Raw genomic sequence first — 16,015 nt, forward strand, 5'->3', positions numbered from 1 at the left:
TAAATTACAGCATTTTAAGTTTTCTTCAGAACATGTAGGAGGCAGGGAGAAGTTCTACTGAAGAAGCAGTATTCGGAGATCATGCGGTGGTGAGGGTGAGAGAGTTTGGTGCAAAAACCAGTCACACACAGATGCACCCATCTTGCATGCTTGAGTACAGCAACTCCAGGGCACGAGCCAAGTATCGGCAGGGTAGGGGCCACGTGTAAAGCAATTCCCACACTGACGTCAAAAACACACACAGAGGCAGCAGGACTTCTTCAGTAATAGTTTACTGAGTTTTCAAAGCATACAGTTCTCACTGGGTTCCCAGTGAGGCACAAAACTTAGCTCCTGAGAGCAAATCCAGTTTCAGCAGTAAAAAAATACAGCACACAGGATACCTAAGTCAGGCACACAAACCGGCAGAAGGGAGCAAGGGAAGAAAGACGCTGGAAGGACACAGGGCACCTACCACACGCCATACATTTAAACAGTTTCTCCCCTGTGTGTCTGCCGATGTACTCTAAGGTGTGCACTCTGCCTGAAGCTCTTTCCACACTCCATGCATTTAAATGGTTTTTCCCCTTTGTGAGTCCGTTGATGTATACGGAGGTATCCACTCTGATTGAAGCACTTTCCACATTCCATGCATTTAAATGGTTTCTCACCTGTGTGAGTCCGTTGATGTCTTCTAAGGTCTCCATTCTGAATGAAGCTCTTTCCACACTCCATACATTTATATGGTTTCTCCCCTGTGTGTGTCCGTTGATGTGATCTAAGGCCTGCATCGTGACTGAAGCTCTTTCCGCACTCCATGCATTTAAATGGTTTCTCCCCTGTGTGAGTCCGTTGATGTGTTCTAAGGTTTCCATCGAAACTGAAGCTCTTTCCGCACTCCATACATTTATATGGTTTCTCCCCTGTGTGAGTCCGTTTATGTTTTCTAAGGTCTCCATTCTGACTGAAGCACTTTCCGCATTCCTGGCATTTAAATGGTTTCTCTCCTGTGTGAGTCCGTTGATGTTCTCTAAAGTTTCCATTGAAACTGAAGCTCTTTCCGCACTCCAAACATTTAAATGGTTTCTCCCCTGTGTGAATCTGTTTATGTATATTGAGGTATCCACTCTGACTGAAGCACTTTCCACACTCCAGACATTTAAATGGTTTCTCCCCTGTGTGAGTCCGTTGATGTGTTCTAAGGCCTCCATTATCATTAAAGCTCTTTCCGCACTCCATACAGTTATATGGTTTCTCCCCTGTGTGAGTCCGTTGATGTGTTCTAAGGCCTCCATTATCATTAAAGCTCTTTCCGCACTCCAAACATTTAATTGGTTTCTCCCCTGTGTGAGTCCGTTGATGTATATTGAGGTGTCCACTCTGACTGAAGCTCTTTCCACACTCAAGACATTTAAATGGTTTCTCCCCTGTGTGAGTCCGTTGATGTGTTCTAAGGCTTCCACTCTGACTGAAGCTCTTTCCGCACTCCAGGCAGTTAAATGGTTTCTCCTCTGTGTGAGTCCGCTGATGTGTTCTAAGTTTTCCATTTTCACGAAAGCTCTTTCCGCACTCCAGGCATTTAAATGGTTTCTCCCCTGTGTGAATCCGCTGGTGTAATTTAAGGTCTCCATTCTGACTGAAGCACTTTCCACACTCCATACATTTATATGGTTTCTCCCCTGTGTGAATCTGTTTATGTATATTGAGGTGTCCACTCTGACTGAAGCTCTTTCCACACTCCATACATTTAAATGGTTTTTCCCCTGTGTGAGTCCGTTGATGTATTCTAAGCTTTCCATTATCACTAAAGCTCTTTCCACACTCCATACATTTATATGGTTTCTCCCCTGTGTGGGTCAATTGATGTATTCTAAGTGTATCACTCCGATAGAAGCTCTTTCCACACTCCATACATTTAAATGGTTTCTCCCCTGTGTGAATCTGTTTATGTATATTGAGGTGTCCACTCTGACTGAAGCACTTTCCACACTCCAGACATTTATATGGTTTCACCCCTGTGTGAGTCTGTTGATGTTTTCTAAGGTTTCCAGTATCACTAAATCTCTTTTCACACTCCATACATTTATATGGTTTCTCCCCTGTGTGAGTCCGTTTATGTTTTTTAAGGTCTGCATTCCGACTGAAGCTTTTTCCACATTCCATACATTCATATGGTTTCTCCCCTGTGTGAGTCCTTTGGTGTAATTTAAGGCTTCCATTTTGACTGAAGTTCTTCCCACACTCCCTGCATTGGAATCCTTTCTTGCCCTCGTGAGTCCGCTGATGTGTTCTAAGTTTTCCACTATCAGTGAAACGTTTCCCACACTCCATACCTTTACATGGTTTCTCCCCTGTTGGAGTTTGTTGATGTGAACTATGTGTGCTCATTCAATGAAGCGTATTCCGCATTTCACACATTTTAATTTCTATCCCTAATGGGGGGGAATTGTGCCCTATCCCCTGGAGTTCTGAGTGTCTTCTCCATCTCCTTCTTCAGAGTAGGAGGAAAGGGAATCCTGTTTTGGTTTCAAGGAAGTTGAACTAAGGGAAAGAGAACACATCAAGCTCCATTAGCACCTTCTCCTATTTCAACGTCTCCTACATTCCCTCACCTCCTACCCATGTTCCCAGTTTTTAGGAAGTGAAGTTGCAATATCAAATGATAGTAATTCATGAGCAACTTTCAAAATCCTCAACCAATGTTCATAAAGCAGCTTTATTTTTTAAAAAATAATGTGCTGTCTGATCTCGTGCCCATCTCCTGACGCAGGACTATCCTAAAATGACACTGAAAAGCAGGATATTCAAGGCAAATAGATAAACTGTACTTAGTGGAATATATAGTACCTTGAAAATGTAGTATTGATTTATTGATGGACTGTATTAAAGATCATAATCATACGATGTCATGGGGTGTTAGGGGAGCAGTAGTACTTTTGGTGGGGGAAATGCCATGCACCTTATGGGGTAATTTCTCCACCATTGGTCCCCACCCTGCACTCAGCTCTCACCTGTGGCTTTCAGGAGCTGTCAGGATGGAATAGGGGCCACAATCCCAGGAACAGCTTCAACCGGCAAGCTAAAGCAGGTGAGGGTAGATGATGGGTCTCAAATCCTTGGTGTATTAGGGAATTCTGTTGCAGGTGAAGGCAGGCCCTGGTGGATGGAGAGGAGGAGAAAAACAGTGAATCCCACAGTCAAGAAGGCAGATTCTACCCATTCTGCAGAGGAAAGTGAGGGCAGATGGGGCTCATCAACCTGGGAAGGAAGCCCATCGCGAAGGAAAACTCTGGTCGTAAAACTTTGGTGCACTCCTTCACTTCCTTTTGAGTTATCTTCAGGAGAAGAAAAGGCTATAGAGGAAAACCTACACAAATCCAGAGTGGCACCGTCTCTAAGACGGTTGGATGGTGCCCTGCACACTTCCTTCCAGCCACTCCTGCAGCCAAGTTGGTGCCTAACGTACTGCTCGGCTTTCCTTGGGACCATATAAGCCAGGGTGAGAAGGGGGTCTTGTTGTCTAGGCAGCCCTGAACCCCCAAACACACTGTCCAGGCAGTGCTGCTAACACAGCAATTTCAGGGAGAGCGATGAACTCAGACCTGTGTATCAAAGTCTCTCTGATGTGGAACAAGGAAAACAGAAGCGCTATTTACATCATACATCAATTAAAAAGTATTCAGAATATTTGTCTTTTGAAGAAAAGACCACCAAGTATCCAATGGTCCCTTCAAAGCTAATGAAATATTGTGCCTGGAGCTTTTGGGAGTGCAGGACCAGGAAAGCTTCTGCCACCATGATCCTTCCAATTGGGATTCAGGCCTCATGATGGGACTGAAACTGCGCTGGTTGCGCTGGATGATGATCTCCCATGCGCTAGAGTCTGAGGGGAAAGCTGTTTCCTGGTTCTGCTAGATCTCTCAGTGGCTTTGGAGACCTTTGGCCATGGTGTCCTTCTGAACCCTCTAGGAGAGCTGGGGAAATGGTTATACAGTGGTTCCCCTCCTTCCTCCTGGGCCATATCCAGAAAGTGGTGTTGGGGGATGAGTGTTCAGACCCCTGGGCTCTCACTTGTTGGGTGCCTCAGGGCTCTGTCCTCTCCCCCATGCTTTTTAATATCTATATGAAGCTGCTGGGAGAGGTCATCAGGGGTTTTGGGCTGGGTGTTCACGAATATTTGGGTGATACACAGATCTTCTCATTTTAATCAGAACCAGTGAAGGTGGTGAATGCACTGTGTTGGTGCCTGGAGGTGGTTTGAAGATGGATTGTGGCAGACTTCCGGAGGCGGCGCGAACGGCAATGGCGGCCTCCTTCGCGCTGTGAAGGGGAAGCTCCACAGAAACGGGTCGTCCGCTACGGCGAAGCGGGGACCCAAGTCGGAAACCCACAGGCAGCAAAAGCCTGTGGTCGTGGGACTCGGCGGGCACCAGAAGCGCCCCCCGAAACGAAGAAGGGACCTCGTAAGGGGCTCTGGAACGTGGAAGGGCTGGCGCGGTGCTGTGAGTCGATTGCTCTTTCTGTGGAGTGAAGCCGCGTAGCTGCTGTCGGTGAGCGCTGACCTTTTTTCCTGGGAACATTCGACTAGCAAAGCAACAACCCGTGAGTAAGAGGGACTGTATTAATTTGGGACTAAATTAATTTAAAATTCGGCCAAAGCAAGAGACGCAACCAGGAAGTCCATCTCCCGGCTCTGCTTAAAGACTTAAAGCAAAGACTTTGATCTGTCTGGTGCCTTTGAAGCTGCGCCTAAAGGAACTAATTCGTGCATTACCTGAACTGACTTTGTTGTTATCAATGGATTTAACTCTTCTAGTTGTGGACTTTGTTTTTACCTCTTCCCCTGGATTTACAAATTGATTAAGGAACCTAGGCAGTCGGACTGCCAGACTGTCAGAACTGTCAGATTGTGGACTTTGTTACTTTGGACTGTTACATCTGAGCGCTACTTGAACTGTTACATAGAAATACTGTTTCTGGCACTTTTTAGAGACATTGTTTTACTTATAAGGATAACTCTGCTAACCATAAGAGACCTGAAGGCTTTTTGGAATTTTGGAATTTTGAGGCTGTTTTGACATTGTTTTAAAAGTTTTGAAGCTTTGGAACAATTTGAGAAAAAACTTTTTATGAACTATAAATTTGCTGCTTCCCTCAAGATACGTTTGAACTCCCCCTAGAGGATTTTGGATTTACAACTTTCTGGGACTTGTTTTTCTTTCTTTTCTCCTCTCTCTTTGTTTACTCTCTGGGCTTGTGGATTCCCATGGGATCGCATGCAGTTTGACCTTGGCACGTAGACAGAAGTGGAATGAGCGGCACTGGGAAAACAAGATCAGCCAAAGCTAAAGCTAAACAAACGACTTTAACTTCACAGCTGCGTAGATCATCTGTTCCTGCTATTTTGGTGACACAAGAGGAAGAAACCGAGCAAACTACGCCAGAAGGCATGGCTGCAGGAGGATCTCCCTCAGTACTGGACAAAATTTTTGAAAAGTTGGAAGGTTTGAGTAAACAAGTGGCTGAGCAATCATCTAAAATTGATCAAAACACAGCCAGCGTAAACAAACTGACTCAACAAGTGGCACTGAATGCACAATCAATTGGGAAACTATTTGAAGCCACCACAGAAAACCGTAAATTGGCTGAGGAAGCTAATCAGAAAGTTGAAGCTTTAAAGGAGGAGGTGAAACCTATGCGCAAGCAGATTGGCGATCAGCAGGCCTATCAGTCTATGATAGAACTACGAAGCAGGGAAAACAACCTGAGATTGAGGTCAATCTTAGAACTTGAAGAAGGGGACTTAACTGAGTACCTGACAAAAGAATTTACAAAAGGACTTTAAAATTGTGAGTGCTTTTAGACTTGGAAAAGTAGCAAGGAGAGACAGGCCCAGAGATTGTTTGATTGCTTTGAGATCAAAGGAGGAAAGAGATAAGATATTGAGTGCACACTTCCAAAAGTCACTTGAGATTCAAGACCTGAGAGTAGAAATTTACAAAGATATCCCGAAACAATTATTGGATCTCAGATCTAGCTACACAGAGTTGGCGAAATTGCTGAGGAGTAATTCAATTGTCTTTAGGTGGGAATTTCCTCAAGGACTATCTTTTACATTCAGAGGGAAGAAAGTGAAAATCAAAACAGCCGGGGACAAAGAAAAGTTTCTGAGTGACTACGGAGAAGACCTTCAGAAAGGGACCGTAGGAACCCCAGGGTCTGGGCCACTGCCTGTACCTATACCTTTGGGGCCTGAAGAACAGAAGAAAGAGACGCCACCACCAAAGGGATAACAGATCTGTCCAGGATGTCTCTGCAGCTCTTAAGCTGGAACATTAATGGCTGCAATTCCCCGGAAAAAAGGAGAAGGATATTTCATCTATTAAAGAAAGAGCAATTAGACATTATTTGCTTGCAGGAAACACATGTGACTAGGCTCCACAGAAAAGTGCTAATTAATAAGAGACTAGGCCAAGAATTTATTTCATCGGACCGAGTGAAGAAAAGAGGAGTGGTGATATATGCAAAGGAGAGCCTGTCACCAAAATTCCTTTTTAAAGATGAGCAAGGAAGAATTTTGGCAATTGAAATACAAACACAAGGGGGAAAGTTTTTGATATTGGGAATTTATGCACCGAATGAGGGGAAATCGGAATTCTACAAGAAGCTGCATGAGACAATGCTGGACTATCTGGACTATAGCAACATCATTATGATGGGTGATATGAATGGGGTGGTATCTACAAACATGGACAAAGCGCAAAGTCAAAGTGTGACAAAAGAGGGTAGACTACCAAAAACCTTTTTTGAACTAACCGACAATATGGACTTGATTGATATTTGGAGGACAAAGAACCCCCTGGGAAGAGAAGGGACATTCTTTTCTGAAGCCCAACTGACATGGACAAGAATTGACCAAATATGGATAACTAGAGCAGTGTTTCCCAAACTTTTTTGGGCAACGGCACACCTGTTTACTGAAAAAAATCTCGCGGCACACCACCATTAAAGCCCCGCCCCGTGACGTCAGCGCGCAGCGTCACGCCGGGAGGGACGCACGAAAGTGAAAGTTTTTTCCCTCCCCCTTGCCGGGGAACCTCCAAGCTTTGGGGGTGGGAGGAGGCAGCAGAGCGAGCGACTGAGGGACGGCGGCAACTGAGGCGGCGGCGGCTGTTGTGGTGGTGGCGGCGATAGCGGGCGGAGGAGGGGGCGGCGGCGGGGCTTGAGGAGCCGTCGCCAGGAGTTGCTGCTGCTGTTGTTGCTGCTGCTGCCCGGACATGCCGGCCTCCTCCTCCTCCGCTGTCTCACGCTCCTCCCTTTTGCACGTGCTGCCCCGCCGCTCGGCACCACCACCGCGGAGCCGCCCCCGGCTCGACGCGGATCCTCGCCGCCGCCGCCTCTCACCACCCGACTCGCCCGCCTCCCTCCCACGGCACACCAGCCAATGTCTCACGGCACAGTAGTGTGCCGCGGAACACCGGTTGGGAAACACTGAACTAGAGGACTGGCACCTAAGACCAGAAAGGTGGAAATCTGCCCAAAAACCTGCTCCGACCATAACGCAGTAAAGATGGAAATGAGACTAATTCCAACCAGCTCCTTTAGATGGAAGATGAATGACATCTTGTTAAGAGACCAGGAGATTATCAAGAAGGCCCAAAAGACTTTGAAAGACTATTTTGAAATAAATTTGAACACCACAGTGGAAAAAAGAGTAATCTGGGACGCAAGCAAAGCAGTTATGAGGGGGTTTCTGATACAACAGAACACGATAAAGAAAAGAGTACAGAACGAGAAAAAAGATAAGATCTTGGAGAAAATAAAGGAATGTGAGAAAAAGCTAAGATCGAAACCAAAGTCACAGGAGATTCTGAGAGAAATTAAACTTTATCAAGCACAATATTCCAAACTGATAAATCAGGAAGTTGAGTGGAAAATTAAGTTAATGAAACAAAGGACTTTTGAATCGGCAAATAAATGTGGAAAACTGCTAGCATGGCAGTTGAAAAAGAGACAAAAACTGAACACGGTTACTAATCTAGAGATTGAAGGGAGAAATATTCAGAATCCTGTGGAGATTAGAAAGTGTTTCCAGAGATACTTCAAACAACTCTACACTCAAGGGCCGCAAAAAGAGACTGAGATAGACCAATTTTTAAGAAGTAATGGATTACCAAAACTGTCTCAAGAAAATAGGACAATACTGAACTATAAAATAACACAAGAAATTGAAGGTGCCATTCAGAATATGCAATTGGGCAAATCTCCAGGGCCAGATGGGCTTACCTCCAAGTACTATAAGATATTGAAAGATTATTTGATACAACCATTAATGGAGGTTTGCAATGAGATTATGGAGGGGAAGAAAGCACCGGAATTGTGGAAAGAAGCTTTCATCACATTGATACCCAAATCGGAAACGGAAAAGACACAACTGAAGAACTACCGTCCCATCTCTCTTTTAAATGTGGATTACAATTTTTTTGCAGACATTTTAGCAAATAGATTTAAAAGAGTGCTAAACGAAGTGATTCATAAAGATCAGGCAGGATTTCTCCCAGGTAGACATTTGTTTGATAATACAAGGAACATTATTGACATTCTGGAACTTCTGCAAACGAACATTAACACAAAAGCAGTATTGATTTTTATAGATGCGGAGAAGGCCTTTGACAACATCTCATGGAAGTTTATGAAGAAAAACCTTGAAGGGATGGGAGTGGGACGGGGGTTTGAAAATGGTATAGATGCAATTTATTCAGAACAAAAAGCTAAATTGATAGTTAACAATGTGGTGACAGAAGAGTTTAAGATTGAGAAAGGAACACGACAAGGTTGCCCTATTTCCCCTTTGTTATTTATTTCGGTCCTGGAGGTGCTCTTGAGCATGATTAGAGGGGACCGGTTGGTTGAAGGAATCCAGGTCGGAGCCAAACAGTATAAACTTAAAGCTTTTGCAGATGACCTGGTCTTGACATTACAGGAGCCAGAATCTAGTACGAAAAGGGTGTTAGAACTGATTCATGAGTTTGGTCGGGTGGCGGGATTTAAACTAAACAAGCAAAAAACTAAGGTTCTGGGGGGAAAATTGACAACTTTAGAATCAGAAAGGTTTCGGAAAGAGACAGATTTAAATGTGGTCAAAAAGGTGAAATACCTAGGGGTAAATATGACAGCCAAAAATTTGAACTTATTTAAGGACAATTATGAAAAGTGCTGGTCAGAAATTAAAAAGGATCTAGAAAGCTGGTCAAGATTGAAGCTTTCCTTGTTGGGCCGAATTGCTGCTATAAAGATGAATGTATTGCCAAAAATGCTGTTTTTGTTTCAGACCCTACAGATTGTGGACAAGGTGGAGTGTTTCAGGAGGTGGCAGAGAGACATTTCTAAATTTGTCTGGCAGGGCAAAAAGCCCAGAATAAAATTTAAAATATTAACTGATGCTAAGGAAAGAGGGGGGTTTGCCCTGCCAGACTTAAGGTTGTATTATGAATCAGCAGCTTTCTGCTGGCTGAAAGATTGGCTGCTTCTGGAGAACACTGATATTTTGGATTTGGAAGGGTTTAACAACGCTTTTGGATGGCATGCATATTTGTGGTACGACAAGGTAAAAGTCCATAGAGCTTTCAAGAACCATATTGTCAGGAAGGCAGTGTTTAATGTCTGGATAAAATACAAAGACTTATTAGAAAATAAGACCCCAAGGTGGCTGTCACCAATGGAAGCTAAGGCTCAGAAAAGACTCAATATGGAGGCCAAATGGCCGAAATATTGGGAAATATTAGAAAAAGATGGAGATACTTGGAGATTGCAGAGTTTTGAGAAATTAAAGGACAAAGTGCGAGATGGGTTACATTATGCTCAGATTAGGGAGGCCTTTAATCTGGAGAAAAAAACAGGCTTCCAGGTGGAAAAATCAAAATTAGAAACAGAACTGTTAGAACCTAAGACTAAGGTACTTTCAAAAATGTACAACTTGCTGTTAAAATGGAACACTCAAGAAGAAACGGTTAAATCAGCTATGATAAAATGGGCACAGGACATTGGGTACAATATTATGTTTGCTGACTGGGAAAGGTTATGGACCACCGGTGTGAGGTTCACGGCATGTAATGCCTTGAAAGAAAATATTATGAAAATGATATATAGGTGGTACATGACCCCAGTCAAGCTTGCAAAAATATACCATATGCCAGACAATAAATGTTGGAAATGTAAGGAAACTGAAGGAACATTCTTTCACCTCTGGTGGACTTGCCCAAGGGTTAAGGCTTTCTGGGAAATGATCTATAATGAGCTAAAAAAGGTATTTAAGTATACCTTCCCTAAGAAACCAGAGGCCTTCCTTTTGGGCATTGTCGGCCAAAGGGTGCTAAAGAAGGACCGAACTTTCTTTATGTATGCGACAACAGCAGCAAGAATACTCATCGCAAAACATTGGAAGACTCAAGATTTGCCCACTCTGGAAGAATGGCAGACGCAACTGATAGACTATATGGAATTGGCAGAAATGACTGGCAGAATCCGAGACCTGGGAGAAGAGACAGTGGAAGAGGATTGGAAAAAGTTTAAGGACTATTTACAAAAACATTGTAAACTGTATGAATGTTAAGATGATGCAGGATAGAAAACAACATGGCATCAGTAACTTAGTTGAAAGAAGTATGAAAATAAGTAATACATAAGAACAAAGATGAAACCTTGATTAATATTATGTCAAACTTAAATATCTAAGTATTTGATAATAATATTTAAAATTGGAGACATAATAACTGAAAACTGCAAAATAAGAGTCGAAAGAAGGTGAAGAATTGCTGTTTATAACTTTATAACTGGGAACGCAGGAAAGGGAGATGTGAGGAAGTCCGAAAGGTTATGGAAATTTGGTTCTTTGACACTTGATTATGTTGTATTTCATTTATTCTGTGCTAGCTTTTTTGCTTTTTGCTTTTTTGTTTGTTCTATGTTGGTGATGGTGTTTTATGTGTCTGGTGATTCATTGTTTAAAACCTTTAATAAATATCTTTTTTAAAAAAATGAAGATGGATGGTGGCTAACAGATTGAGCTTGAATCCTGACAAGACAGAAGTACTGTCCCTGGGGAACAAGGGGATGGGCAGGTGTGGGGGACCCCCTGGTCCTGATGGGGTAACTGTGCCCCTAAATAACCAGGTGTGCAGCCTAGGGGTCATTTTGGACTCACAGCTGACCATGGAGGTGCAGGTCAATTCTGTGTCCAGGGCAGCTGTCTAGCAGCTCCATCTGGAATGCAGGCTGAGACCCTCCTTCCCTGCAGACTGTCTCGCCAGAGTGGTGCATGCTCTGGTTATTTCCGGCTTGGACTACTGCTATGTGGTCTACATGGGGCTACCTTTGAAGGTGACCCAAAACTGCAACTGAATGGGAGCAGCGCCGAGACCACATATCACTGCTCCTAAAGGACCTTACCTGGCTCCCAGCACATTTTCAAGCACAATTCAAACTGTTGGTGCTGACCTTTAAAGTGTCATGGTTGCATTTTCCAGGCATAGAAAAGTATTGATCTAATGCAGGCTTCCTGAAACTCGGCAGTTTCCTTTCTGCTGAGAGCTGGTGGTGGGATAAGTTGTGATGAGGTTATGAAGAACCTTTCTTGTTTTGGGGAACCAGATGAAGCTGGTTTAAACTGGAGTGAGCCAGGCTTGTTATCCAGTCCCAAGGTTACGCTGACATTTAATGGAATATAAATTACAAGGCTTAAAGGTGCCTTGTCCCACTTCCTAGTCTGCTATTTCTCTACTCTGCTTGTGTGATTCTTAGTTGAGTGCTGTTTTGGTATGCTAAGTTAGGGTTTTACGTAAGTTAAGTTTTTGCTATTTTTTGAATCCTGTTATGTTTCTTTGCCTTCAGTAATAAATTTATTTGCTGAATGAGATTGTTATGGAGCAGCAAGATCTGCAACCTAAACCCCTCAACAGCCTCAGCCCTGTAGGCCTCAAGGAGCATCTCCACCAACATCGCTCAGTCTGAACAGGCAGGTGGTCCTTCGAAGGTCTTCTGCTGATTCTCCCCCCCCCCACGCAAGAAGCGAAGTGTTACGGAAATTACAGGGGGGGGCACATCTTTAAAGTTAAATATTACAAATATTATGCCTGAATATATCCTTCCAACTTGACAGCTCAGGGAAGTCACCTAACTTTAAAAATAATATAAAATCATCTCCTTTCCCAGTTCCCCCCATTCCAAAGCTATTTCCCCCTGGCAAAAGGACTCCAGGAAGTTCTCAGAGGTGAAAATTGCTGGGCTCATTGTTAGCCAAAGGAAGCCAAATCTCATCACCTGACTCGCCTCAGGCTCCAGACATGCAAAGGAATTGTACTTTTGGGTGATGGGTACTTAAGACATATTTGTCTATGCGGGGGGGGGGCACCAGTGGGCGAATTGGAAGATGGCTGACAATAACATCTCTCCGACCCACACAAGGTAATTAAGAGGCTGTGATGGGAGTATGCAGCCTCCCTTGCCCCCCCAAGGGAATGGGGGGGCTGCCTTGCCTGCTGTGCCCATAATTCACGCCCAGATTCGAAATAAGGGGGTGAGGGCACTAGGCATAAAGCCCTCGGGTGGAGTCCGGCTCTCCCGGATGCTGTCTCTGATTGTGCACTGGTTTGCATAAGCTCAAGATATTTAATTGGAAATTAAGCAAATGCACATATTTCAAGTGAAGAACGGGAGTGAAAACTGCTAACTGAAGTGGCCTCTGTGAAACGAGAGCAACGGGTTTGGATTTAACGGAATACAACATGAAGAAATTACATCAGGTTCAGTATGCCGGAGCGGGACTGGATGGAGGGGGGGGGACTTTTTTTCTTTTCTTCAATAACCCCTTCTCAAAAAGAACCGCTGCATAATCGACCTAAGCAGGATGATTAAAAACTGTGTGGAAATAATTTACTACCGAAAGCTTGACATGTGAGATCGAGAAAAAGAACAAGGGCTTTTGATGGCGCAGCAACAAAAAGGGAGTCGCCATTTTGACGGGTCTTGTCGAAAGATTTATCGGGAGGAGGAAGCTTTGTTTTCACACTGGATTCCTGGTAGAACCTGGTAGAACCTCCTCGAGGACTGAGAAAGAGGGACAAACCTGTGAAAAGTGAATAAGTAGACAGCAAGAATGTTTTTCTTTATGGAAGCGATGAAATACGGCGGCTGTCTGAAATACGACTCTTGGACGAACGGAAAAACCCACACAGGAATACAAATTTGTTTGAACCTGCTTATGGAGACAATCAGAGGCCACAAAGACAGAGAGAGAGGAAAAAAATATGAAAACAACTAGAAGAGATGTGGAAAACAGCAAGAAAGGATTGGACAGAATTTTGAACATTATTTGGACAGATTTGTGGACTTTTAAAGCAGTAACAATAAGAGAATTGGACCCCTTTCGGAACTTGAAATATGGGTACCCCCAACAAAATTTAAAATTGGGCTCTGTAATTCAGAATTTATGTGATTTGATTTGATATGATTGGTCTGTTAATAAAAAACATTTTTTAAAAAAAGACATATTTGTCTATGCTAATCTTATACCTGAGTCTTGCCCTGCCATGTCTGCTTATGCTAATCTTGTACCAAGGACTTGTCTGGACATGTTTGCCAAGGTTAACCTCTCCCCTTCGAACTGTATTCTGGGATGTGGTGGGAAAGTTTTAAAAGTCTTTGTCACCCCATCCTTGGGGTTCAAAATTTGCTCTTTGAACCTACTGCGCAATAAACTTTGGTCTACAGCTATTTGCTCCGGTTGGCTGGACTCCTTCCTTTATTCTGCAGGGACCCACGGGCTCTGCCCGACCAGCTGGGGGACTGAAAAGTCTCGCACCTAGATTTTTCCTTAACAGAAGTTACAGAGAAGCAGGCTGAGGGCGAGGAAATGGGCAACATTCTGACATTTAGAAGACAGCTGAAGGCATCCCTCTATCGGGAGGTTTTTAATGTCTGATGTTTTACTGTCTTTTCTTTGTACTGGAACCATGCAGTGGAAGAGAAACTTAAAGATGGAAGCCTGAGAGAGAGGAAAAGGTTTCTGGCTGCTTCCTGGGTGGGATTGCGGAAACGAAGAGCTGCTTCTGAGAAGGCCTCTCCCATCCTCTCTTCCTGGACAGGGCAGGGGCTTATGGGAAGAGGATGGCGGTTGCAGGAAGGAAGGGGTGGGGGACATGACCCCCCCACTTTCCAGGGATCCCTCTGGCTGCCTTGATGGGGTGGCCGATTCCTAGGTGGGAGGGAGAAGCCAAGGCGGCCCCTCGAGAGAATCCCCGCGGGTGCCACGATGAAGACGTTTCCCCAAAGACTTTTCTACCTATCTTTTCCCCCATCATTGCTGCCCTTCCCTGCCCAGGGATGCTCCCCCTCCCCACTTCCTTGACTCCCTCTGTCCCAGAGTCTCCCCTGCACCCAGAGGCCCCCCTTGGCGCGGCTCACCCCTCACCCCCCATCTTTCCATCCTGAGGGTCCACCCCAAGACGCACAGATTAGGGACAGGGGGGGGTCTCTATCCAGGCGTCCCTCACGCCCCTTAACCCTTTCATGGCCCGCCTTTATCCGTGCGGAGCCCATAGGGTCCCAGGGATGCCTGCGCGGGGGAAACGGGGCAAGGGGGCCCTCGTGGGGACCCCCTGCGTAGGTGTCCCATGTCCGCCGCTGCCAAGGCGCCTAAGGGGCCAAGGAAAGCTCCCTTCACAGCACACGTGCAGGGATCCAGGCCCTGCCGGTAGTGTCCATGAAAGTCGCTTTGGGGAGCTGGTGGGGGTCTCAGGGTCCTTTTCTCCCCTTTCCGCCCCCCGCGACCCCTTTACCTCTTTGTTTTCGCTCCCGATTCTCATTTCCTTTCCTGTAACATCCATCGGGCGGGGGTTCCCTCCCCTGCCGCCCCGCCTTTCCTTTCCGAAGCGCGCTCCCCTAGAGCTACGCCGCAGAGCAGCAATCCGGCGCAGAAGCTCCACTTGCGGGAGAAGCAGGCAGTTTGGGAGGGGGGCTCTCTCCCCTCATTCCGGAAACAGAAGCCGGATTGGAGGAGGTGGAGGAGGAGGAGCAGCGCATGGTGGAGGGATTTGGGGTTGTGGGGGCGGGGTGAAAGGAGGATGTACCAGGAAGGGAGGAATTGGGGGGGGGGGCGAAGGAGAGGAAGGTTCCCCCCTCCCTTCTTCGTTCAGGTGATGAGGAGAGCGGGAGAGGGGCTGATCCCGGCAATCCATTTGCAAAGTGCGGTCCCCCCCCGAATGTTTACATTGCAAAATCCTTCCCTCCCCCCGCCCCCCACGCCATGATCTTAGATCCATTCCATGTTTTAGGTATTGGTGCACACTGAGCGGCGGGTTGGGCTCTGTGACTCCTGTGTTACGGGAAAAATGGGGCTTGGGCTTTTGCACACACGCCTCCCCCCCCCCCCGACACCCAGGTAAAATTCATCCCTTGTGTCTCCGTCAGATGTGACACAATGAGGCCAGGAAGAAAGCAAGGCAGCTGTTGATCTGTTTGCGCGCAGAGGGCCCCACCCCCCATGCGAGGAGTGAAGCAGCCCAGAACTAAAGCGCGTTGCAATTTGTACACCCTCAGATAGTAGGCCCCCCCCGTCACAGAGAGAGCACCCCAAAAACATCCCCGGTCGCGTCACAAAATGCGTTGTACACGGATATCAGATCAGACTCCGAGTTCATGTTTGGGCAACATGACAAGTCTGTCTGTCAATCGGGATGCCTGACGATTCCTGCTCCCTGCCTTTTCCTGGCCAGCCTGAGAGATCACTGGAAAGGGCGGATTTATTGACTCCAGAATCCCTCATCGCAGACCCGTTTCATTCAGGCCTAGAGATCTGCTCTTTGGAACAGTCTGCTTGGATCGTGTGGATCATCCATGATGTCATACTCATCTCACGGGGGGGGGGGGCTCAGGAAGAATCTCCTGCCACGTGACTGGGGGAGTCTGGAGGCTGACGGGGGTCAGACAGGCTGCTGTTTTGCTCTCCTTACTATTTCAGCTCAGCTTTACTGGCAGAAGT

At 45.7% G+C, this 16,015-nt stretch overlaps 1 protein-coding gene across 1 annotated transcript; it reads right to left on the reverse strand.

Annotated features, from left to right (window-relative positions):
* Positions 1-256: 256 nt before the first annotated feature.
* Positions 257-15,023, reverse strand: LOC308595615 (uncharacterized protein). The gene is made up of 3 exons (XM_081210065.1): positions 14,814-15,023; positions 2,991-3,135; positions 257-2,520 (listed from the first exon to the last, which is right to left on the reverse strand). The coding sequence occupies exon 3, from the start codon at positions 2,365-2,367 to the stop codon at positions 469-471; it is 1,899 nt and encodes a 632-aa protein (XP_081066191.1). The 5' UTR covers positions 2,368-2,520; positions 2,991-3,135; positions 14,814-15,023; the 3' UTR covers positions 257-468.
* Positions 15,024-16,015: the final 992 nt, after the last annotated feature.

This window comes from Podarcis bocagei (genome assembly GCF_964188305.1).
Source record: "Podarcis bocagei genome assembly, chromosome: 10".
NCBI classification, from domain to species: Eukaryota; Metazoa; Chordata; class Lepidosauria; order Squamata; family Lacertidae; genus Podarcis; species Podarcis bocagei.